Source organism: Nansenia antarctica (genome assembly GCF_963989245.1).
Source record: "Nansenia antarctica genome assembly, chromosome: 5".
In the NCBI taxonomy this organism is placed as follows: Eukaryota; Metazoa; Chordata; class Actinopteri; order Argentiniformes; family Microstomatidae; genus Nansenia; species Nansenia antarctica.
Genome location: NC_137690.1, coordinates 43,379,781 through 43,390,035, shown reverse-complemented (window position 1 = coordinate 43,390,035; position 10,255 = coordinate 43,379,781). Strand labels below are relative to the sequence as shown.

Below are 10,255 nucleotides of genomic sequence, written 5' to 3'. Positions count from 1 at the left end.
GACTGGTGGTTCTGCAGCGCCCCGAAGCTGTTCCGCAGCAGGAGGGCCTCAGGGGGGTTGGTGCCAGAGGATTCGATGGTACGACTCCTCTTCTTGACGGTGGTCCAAGTCCCTAGTGGTGTAGGGACAGAGTGAGTTACACCTGGGATGGGGCTTACAGGTGGAGGCTTTGATGTTGATGTTGTGGTCTGTGTGCTTTCTGTGTCTGTAGCTATTGTGTCATGTAATGTGCCAAAAATTGTATTAAGAAGTGACTCCCCTTGTCTGATCTGGTGGAGAGTTGTGATTCGTCCCTTCATCTCCTCAACCTGGAGGCTAAGCTCCAGGCAACGGGAGCAAGCCATGAAAGAGAAAAGTAGTGTTATTAGCACAGAGAGAGAAAAACAATTAGATTATGGTGAGCTAGGAGTATTACGGAAATATGTGATATAAGAGTATATAAGGTTGTTTGTAATTCGGGGTGATATCCCGATAAAAAACGCCCGTTTAAAAAGTGTAAAGGTGGCTAGCTGGTTAGCCGCGGTAGCTAGCTAATAACGCTGGTAATCCCGACTCAGCCTCCCGGCGTCGGATTCAGAGGAACGAGGTCCCGATGTTGTATAGGATAGGAAAACTATTAATTTACAAAAAAAGCTTTCTCAATAGAGCTCGGTATAAACAGCAGTTTTTAAGATTCTAAGAGCTGTCGAACTAGAGCAGAAAACAAACACACATCGTGACACAAACCTCTCAGACCCTCCCCCACACAAACCTCTCAGACCCCCCCCCCACACAAACATCTCAGACCCCCCCCCAAACATCTCAGCCCCCCCCACACAAACATCTCAGACCCCCCCCACACAAACATCTCAGACCCCCCCCATACAAACATCTCAGACCCCCCCCACACAAACATCTCAGACCTCCCCCACACAAACATCTCAGACCCCCCCACACACAAACATCTCAGACCCCCCCCACACAAACATCTCAGACCCCCCCCACACAAACATCTCAGACCCCCCCCACACAAACATCTCAGACCCCCCCCAACATCTCAGCCCCCCCCCCACACAAACATCTCAGACACCCCCCCTATCTATATAAGTAAAACAAAAAAAAGCTTCACTAATACAGACTGTGGGTCTTTTTCCATGACCTTTTTTCCATAAAATCAGTTTGTATTGATTAATGGAGTAACTGAAGCCATCGTTGTTGTAACCAAGGTGACTTACATGAGTTACATGAAGTCTTGCATTATTCACCAGCGATGCCAGATGATCGATGATCAATTATACAGTGTGCCGCCTATCTCTCATACTCTTCCTTTCTCTCTCCCTTTTTTTCTTCCCACTTTCTTTCCCCCACTTTGCCCTGACCTTATTTCTCCCCCCTCCCCCCACTTATCCTCCTCCTTTCTTTCCTCCCAGGCCCTCTGGCGGTGATGGAGTCCTCAGACGAGGAGACGCTGAGCGAGCTGTCGTGCGTCAGTGAGCGCTCCTTCCGCAGTGAGCGCTCGGGCGGGTCCCTATCTCCCTGCCCCTCCGGAGCCCCCGGCCCCCCCGGGGACACCCTGCCCTGGAACCTGTCCAGGCACGAGAGGAGGAAGAGGAAGAGCCAGGACTCTGTGTTGGACCCGGCTGAGAGAGCAGTGGTGCGTGTGGCAGGTGAGACAGCTGGGACACAGAAGGCTCCTAATGGCCCCCCCTCAGTGAAATGGGTGAAAGCGGAAAACAAGAGTGCGCAGGAATGGTTTCACATGGGGTGAACCACGTGCTCTAGTGTGAAGCGCCGTCTCGCATGTTAAAGTAATTGAAGTCACATGTCTGTCACATTTCTGGCTACCGGTAGCTGTGTAAGGATGTAGGTCGGGAGCACACTGAATGATGTCACAGGTCACCCAGTGGACACAAGTGCTCCAGTTGGCTCATATGGCGGTGTCACCGTCATATTTGGAGTGCACACAGTAGGGGAGACCGGGGACAGCCCTGCTTTTCTCCAACCAGAAACTAGTTAGAGAGATGAAACTCAGGCAGAGGTGTTCTCCCTGGATTAAAAACAAATTTAGTCAAATATCATGATAAAGTTCATTGCAAATTTTTTTACAATTGCCCCCGGACTCCTTTCCATTCACCCACTGGCAGACCTAGAGAAGGGCCTAGGTACATTCCTGTGTCCGAAAAAACAGTAGCCTAATATTAGTGGGATAATGTGACATTTTGGCAATGAATGTGTGTGTGTGTTTCTATGTATCAAGAGTCATGGATGGATACCATGTTTATGCATTTTGAAGTTAGTTGCTGAGCCGATGCTAAATGCGTTGCAGGAACAGCTAGCCAGCGCCTTTCAAAAGTGGGGAAAGGACCATCTACAGTAATTACTCCAAATGTTGAGTACGTCTCAGAATGTCACTGATACATCACAGAGCTCACTGTAGGAATAGATTACAGACATCACTGATAGATCACAGACATCACTGATAGAGCACAGATATCACTTTAGGAATAGATCACAGATCACAAACATCACTGATAGATCACAGACATCACTGATAGAGCACAGACATTACTGATAAATCACAGACATCACTGATAGATCACAGACATTACTGATAGATCACAGACATCACTGATAGATCACAGACATTACTGATAGATCACAGACATTACTGATAGATCACAGACATTACTGATAGATCACAGACATTACTGATAGATCACAGACATCACTGATAGATCACAGACATCACTGATAGATCACAGACATCACTGATAGATCACAGACATTACTGATAGATCACAGACATCACTGATAGATCACAGACATTACTGTAGGGATGGGTCACAGCTCACAGACATCACTGATAGATCACAGAGATCACTATAGGGATAGATCACAGATCACGGTGGGGGTGGTAGTGGAGCTTTTGATTGATGGGTGGTAGCTTGCACTAAATTGACCGCAAGTTATTTTTGGTTTTGTTTTCCCCCCCAGGATCCGGAGATCCAGGGCTACTCAAAGGGCTTCGGTCTCTGGCCTCATCTCATCCATTGTTCCCTTTAACAATAGGAAACAGCTGTTTTAACACCTTGAAACACCTACTCTAGAAAGGCATGTTGTTCATTGGTTTGTTTTGGTGTAGATTGCTGGTAGCCTATTATAATTTGGTGCACACTAAACATTTTGATGACTTTATAATAACATATGTTTTAATTGCATGGAGAGAAGTGATATTAATGTTGTCCTCTGATTATAATTTAAGCATCTATTTTTCAGTACATTAGGCCACTAGTCTTTTACTAAGAAATTAATTATTCCACATGGACTCACCACTCAGTGGGAGAAATGACAGCGTTGGGAAGGTGTCTGGTGAAGATGTTTGTTTGTCTGCTGATTTCTCTCTTGGCTTTTGATCACGCTTCGTGAATAACTTTAACCCTTGTGTGGTGTTCGGGTCAACCGGACCCGTTTTACATTTTTACTTGGTGAGAAATGGTACAAGAATACATTTGATCAATATGAAACTCCATGGCCTTGGCTTATTTTCTATGAAAAACATGTAAACGTTTTATTTTTTATTTTTTTACACATCCTACAATACCCCAACACATTTGTCCTTAGGGACACTAATGTCCTTCATAAGATGTTCGGGTCATTTAGGCCCGGATGCACAGAGACACACAGAAACATACACACACTCACACTGACACTCACTCACTCACTCACACACCTCTGCTCTAGCTTTCCCGTGCCAAGAAGCCGTCTGCTCTCGCACTTTTTACCCTTTGAAGTGCAACATTGTAAACATTTTTACATTTTCTTGCACTGTACAGAACGTATGCAGCAACTGCAAAAAGTACATTTGAGGTACACACACTGTCACATTCTGTGCTTCATGTGTTGTGTAGACAGGCATACCCATGCACACACAATTGTAGCCAGTGGTATTTCAGAATTATTTGGGATTTCTCAGACATAATACTGTATTTCGACAGTGACAGTGAAAACAGTGTACATTCCGTTCGTGTTTTGTGATTCAGCATTTGCAGACATTTTTGAGAGATGTATTTCATAGCTATTGGCAAAAACAATCTTAGTTTGGTTCTTTCATTTCTATTCTTGTTCATCACCTGTATTTTCTTTACAGCTTTGATTATAATTAGATAAATGTGAAATTCAATTGAGAATATAAATTCAAAATAATAAACAGCAATGAAAACATTGTTTCATTAACATTTTTCCTAGATAAGTATGATGTATGACACCCATGTCTTTATTATAGTGGATTTTGCATTTTCAAAGTTAGGGGCATCATGTGCGTAAAAACGCTTCTACTCATCATGCTGTCGTTCGGCCCCACCTCTGACACTTTGTGGGTTGTTACTAAGCATCCTTTGCTCCAGCCTCTCCAAAGGGCAGCCCCCTAGATCCACCAGAACAAAATATATGCACTTTTGAATGTGTACACAGTACCTGTTTGTGCCCACAGGAGGCGCCCTTTAATATTATGGGCTATTTTGGGGCTTTCTTGCGCCCTGAGTATACCCCCTTGTATGGGTCACCCTTGGGACTAGGAGCACCGTGTCAAGACAAGTGCTTTTAAAACCCCAATGATGTCCCGGGTCAACTGGACCCGAACAGTACGAAAGGGTCCAAAAAGTGAACATCATTAACAGTTCAAGCTAGCTATTTTCTGCTTTCTGGTATCTGATTTTGGTGGGAATCTTTCATTGAAGCTGCTGTTTTGCATCAAAATGGCATTTGATGTTAGCAGCCTTGCTGACCACTACCGTTTGCAAGCAAGTTGGTTTAGCATTGTCTTATCCGGGTAGAATTAAGCAAAATGTATCAGTCCAATCAGCATTTTGGTGTCAACTTTACGTTTCTTTGTAGCCATTGCAATGAACTTACTTATTTACTTACTTTTCGATTCACTGACGTATTAATGGTAATGTTATGTGGTGCGCAAAGGAAGGGGACTGGACTGTAGGGGAATTGCAGGGTGGAATTAAGAGGGAACATTTCTTCTTTGATTGATTGCTGAAATTATGAATTATGTTTGGAATAGTGTCATCCCCCCCACCCCCCCAAAAAGAAACACCAGACAGAAGAAGAAAACGGATATCACTGATAGATCGCTGATAAACAGAGATCATCATAGGGAGAGATCACAGACATCACTGATAGATCACAGAGATCATCGTAGGGAGAGATCAGAGTTCATCACAGAGCTAGTCAATTTTGTCAGGTTTCCAGCGTTTAAGACGGTCTCACCAAGGTCATACCTAGTCGTTCCAGCCTGGATTATAATAGGGAGTAAACTGATTCTGAGATTATCAGGAGTTGATGATGGAGTTGTGGAAAAGGGAGTATAGGGTACATGTGAGCTGTTTCTGATTGAATTACTGTAACTGCTTACAAACACAAGTAACGCTGTGCACTCACAGTGGATCTCACAGATAGATGATGCAGGGTGTAACAGAACACCTACTGACTGAGTTTACGATCAGAGAACCAGAAAGAAAGAAAGAAAGGAGTAAGAGGAGGAACGTAAGAGAAGCATTAGTCCGTTAGTCACTGATTACATGGAAAAGACAAAATGACTGGCACATCTGAAATGTGATAGTTAGCTCTTTTTATAGACATGTTTTTCTCCTTTAACAAACCCCATCCCGCTGGTCCTTCTGGATGTTTGTGGTTGTCTCACGGTGGTTTGTGGTGAAGCGTCCACAGCTGTCCTGGTGTGTCGGTGTCAGAGTTTGGCATGTGTGTGAGTGGGCAGAGGAAAGGCTGTGTGTCTGACTCTGTTTGTTTGATTTGATTATGAAAGAGATTCCCTGGCTGCGTGTTGACGAGGGTAACTCTGAGGGCAGCCAGAGCTTTTGGCTGACGTCTCGTCTGAAAGCATCTCAGACATGATTCAGAGGAACATGGTCCTAGGGGCAGTGGCGGTGGTGCTGGCAATAAAACAATTATAATGGCAATAAAACTATTATATTATATTATACTATACTGTCCTCTCTGTGTGTGTGAATGCAGTGCTGTCTAGCATGACCACGTAATGACACCCCTTCCGACCAAGGACAGCAAACGCACGATTATCGGATGGCTCTAAAGATTATCCTACAAGATTATCCTGTGGTGTGAGGTGTGTTAAGAGTCCATTTCTCCCGACAATCTGCTCGGAAAATGGTCCGGGTCGACGATCATAAATATTAAACGTGTTCAATATTTACAATCAAAAATCCTCTTGTGTGTGGGCGACTCCCGAGTCCGAATGTGAATGGAATGTAGCCAATCAAGAAGCGAGCTGACTGACGCGTCTTCTTCTTTTCGTTCTTCGTCAATTTATTTACACTGTCGCACATGGCTGCCTCGTACAGGTCAGTCAGGGTACTACTACCCTGATCACACAAGATTTCTGGCTTAGGGGACGAGACTCTAGACCAGGGGTAGGCAACCTTTTTGATATTAAGTGCCATTTTTAAATGTTCTTGTTAGTCAGTGTAGGGCTGCCACAAACGATTATTTTCATAGTCAATTAGTCACCGATTATTTTAACGATTAGTCGACTAATCAGATCATAAATTACAGCTTATCGCACAATTACTCAATCGCTCTTATTTAGCTATCATCTTCTAAATCAGCTTCTAAATGTAGCTTGAAGTTGTTAGTTGTTGTTGTAGGCATGTGCTAACTAAAAATAAAGACAATTAAAATGATTGTTCACTCAAAAATAGATCTTTTAATGAAGCAGCATATTTATTTCTGGCATCACTTGCATGTAATGTAATAGTGCAAAACAAAGGGTATAGTGCATCTTCTCAGGCATCAATTTTAACACTGTACATCATTTTTAAAATGTAGTACTCAGCAGTTTGCACTCTACTACATTTTAAAAATGTGTTTGATGCCTGAGAAGATGCACTATACCCTTTGTTTTGCACTCTCCCTCCCCCCCCCCCCTCTCTCTCCCCCCCTCTCTCTCTTACACACACACACACACACACACACACACACACACACACACACACACACACACACACTCACTTTCTCTCACTCACACACTGACAGCCAGTCTGCAGTACCATAGCCAACTACTGATCCAACAAACAGAAAAGTAAACCAGATACAAAACAGGTAGTTCCCTAGTTTGAAAGGAGGAAATAAATGCATTTCTCTACCTTAGTGGGAGACCTGGCACTGGGAGGAGGCAGCTAGTTTCTAGTAGTCAGGGCTGTAGGAGCTGGTTGCAAGGTGTCATCAGCCACTGTGGATCTGTCATCGAAAAGGCAATCTGCAGCCTCGAGAAACGCTTTTTTCACAATTTCGCCGTCTTTGAATGACTTCTTGTGTTTAACAAGAACGTGACTGACGCGATAAGAAGCTATCGTTACAGCCGTACGTTTTCGCACTTTTGCCACATTTCCCTTCTTCGAAACAGCCATCATAGAAACAGCCATCATAGAAACAGCCATCATAGAAACAGCCATCATAGAAACAGCCATCGTAGATTTGCAGATCAGACTGACGCACTTCAAATATCACATCGTGTAAAAAAGTCCTCCTCCCATTCTGGATGGAAGTTGTACGTTATTGGTTTCTTACTTGGTCCAGCTTCCCCACTCATTTGTATACCCTTTCTTTAGTATTATATAGTAAATAGTAGAAATTGGAAGGCTAACTAGGTAATTAGTCTCGCCGGTATTTTGTATTTTGTAGTTGGCGCTGTTGACTGCGCATGCGTGGTGAACCGTGTGTTAGGTGAAAAGATCAGATCTCAGACTGGCTTACCTGTACGTCAATCAAGTGGCAAAAGCCATAGTGAGGATGGATGATAGGCGAACGCTAGCCAGTGGCAGCTTCAGGGAAGAAAAACGAATGCTTATCGCTTATTTCAGCTCCCAAAAAACATGCGATGACGTCGATTACCAAATATGTCGGCGACGATTTTGGTAATCGACGTCGTCGCGACTAGTCGACTAATCGTGGCAGCCCTAAGTCAGTGTGCCAACCACAATATCAACATTAATTATGACTCGACATCAAACCAAACCAAACCAACAGATCTGCAATTTTATTCCACAACATGAACAACCATTTTCAGCAAAGAGCTATGTATGCAAAGCCATGTATGCTAAATAAACAGGCCAAACAGTAAACTAACTGAAACTTGAACAAAATTACCAACATAACATCTAAGACAACTAAACTTGCGTAGCACAACTTTAAGCAAATTGGAGCGCTCAATTACTACCAAAGTTGCTAACTGCGCTCCCTATGGTTATCATTTTAATAAGTAGGCCTAACTGGATGGTGATTAGGGTCTTACTTGTATGAATTATAATTTATATTTATATAATTATTTGGTTGTTACTTACATTTTATTCTTTTATTCCAACCACAACAAACATAAAATTTATTTTTTTGCAAAGAGCTTTGTATGCAAAGCCATGTAAACAGTCCTAACAATCAATGTGATCCCTGGCCCTGTTTTCCTTTGCTCAACTCCATTATCTGGGGGTGGTACTTGGTCACTTTAAGTAACACACAAGCTTCGGAGTGGTCAGTTGTCAGACGGCTGCGTGAGAGGCTCAGCACGCTCTTCATGTGTGAGAATATCTGCTCACACAGATAGGTTGATCCGAAGACTGTCAGCAAAGCCAGTGCAATGTTCCTGAGACAGCTGAACTTCTCCGGTACAGACATCCAGCAGGTGGCGATGCGGGATCCGTGATCACGCCCTTCGATGGTTTCCAACTCTTTGCGTAGCTCTGCAAACTTGGACATCCACAATGATGAACTCTTCATTTCAATCAGCTGCATTGTCATGTCCTGTGTGTCCATCCAGTCCAGCAGAGATGAATCCAGTTCATGTCCATCAAAGCTGTCTGGTTTTATCAGGAAAGAGAACATGGGCCCATACTTCTGAAACTCCTGAAAGCGTGTTTTGAACTCCGACTCAAGCATGCTGATGTATTCGCATATTTCAGTGGTGCTGATGCTGTGCTTCACTGACAGCTCCCGTAAGTGTCCGAAGTAGCGGAAAGGTAGGTAGCGACGTCCCTTGAAAGAACTGCCAGCTTTCCCACAAAAGCCGCCCATGTCTCGTACATATCCAGAACTGTTTGCCCCGCACCTGAAGATAAAATAAGATAAGACTTATTGTTGCACGTTGCACTTGCATGCTCACGCACACACACACATACACACACACACACACACACACCAATATTATTATAGTTAACTAAAACTAAACTAACAACTAAAACTAGATGTAAAACATGTTAGTTATATTAATAGAAATAAAAACTAGACTTGAAAAAAAAAATGAAAACACACACATACACATTACGATACATACATACCTTGCAGACGGAGATTGAGCTCGTTCAGGTGTCCAGTAATATCTGCGAGGAACATGAGTTTCACAACCCACTTCTTGTCCTCGAGTTCTGGATAGTCTTGGCCTTTTTCAGCCAGGAAGGCCTTTATGGCATCAAAGCAGCCGACAAACCGGTCCAAAACTTTCCCGCAGCTTACCTAACCGCAGAGTGGAGAGGGAGATCCTTGTACACGCTGTCCATTTCTTCAAGCAGGGACTGAAACTGCCGGTGTGTCAGTGCAGATCGCTTAACTATGAAGTTAACAACCTTCACCACTGTAGCCATAACATCATTAAGATCAGACTTTGACATCTTTGCACATAGGTTTTCTTGGTGTATGATGCAGTGGAGTTTCATAATGGGGTGACCAACTCGTTCCTTAATTAATGCAGCCACTCCCCTCTGTTTCCCGACCATGGCAGGGGCACCATCTGTTGTCACTGCAAAATCCTGCTAATATCAATCCCTCGCTCCACAAAATGCTTGATAAGAACTTTGGCGATGTCCTCACCTTTTGTTGTTTCTGGCATTGGTTTTAGGCAGCAGAGCTCCTCCCTTACAGCAGAATCACAGTATCTTGCTATGACAACCAGACGTGGCATGTCATTCACATCTACGCTCTCATCAAGTGCGAGGCTAAACACCGTTGCATCTTTCAAACCAGCGGTCTGCTGCGCTTTCACGTTTTCTGCCATTTCTCCTATTCTTCGTTCCACACTTCTGGCTGACACTGGGATGTCTTTTATTCTTGATTTTATTGTGTCTTTGTTTGATAAGCCTTCAAACAAAACATCTGAGCTACAGAGGAAAGCCTCCTTAATATATTCTCCATCAGTGAATGGCTTTCCACGTTTCGCAATGCAATGAGCAATGCGAAAGCTTGCTTCAGT

The 10,255-nt window shown here is 43.6% G+C and overlaps 1 protein-coding gene across 1 annotated transcript in view; it reads left to right on the top strand.

Annotated features, from left to right (window-relative positions):
- Positions 1–1,423: 1,423 nt before the first annotated feature.
- The window catches only part of macf1a (microtubule actin crosslinking factor 1a), a gene marked incomplete at its 5' end in the record, with an annotated part of 389,501 nt that continues 380,669 nt past the window's right edge, over positions 1,424–10,255 (top strand). Inside the window, 1 exon segment of the mRNA XM_080531631.1 lies at positions 1,424–1,646. Coding sequence (XP_080387757.1) covers positions 1,424–1,646 — 223 coding nt within the window.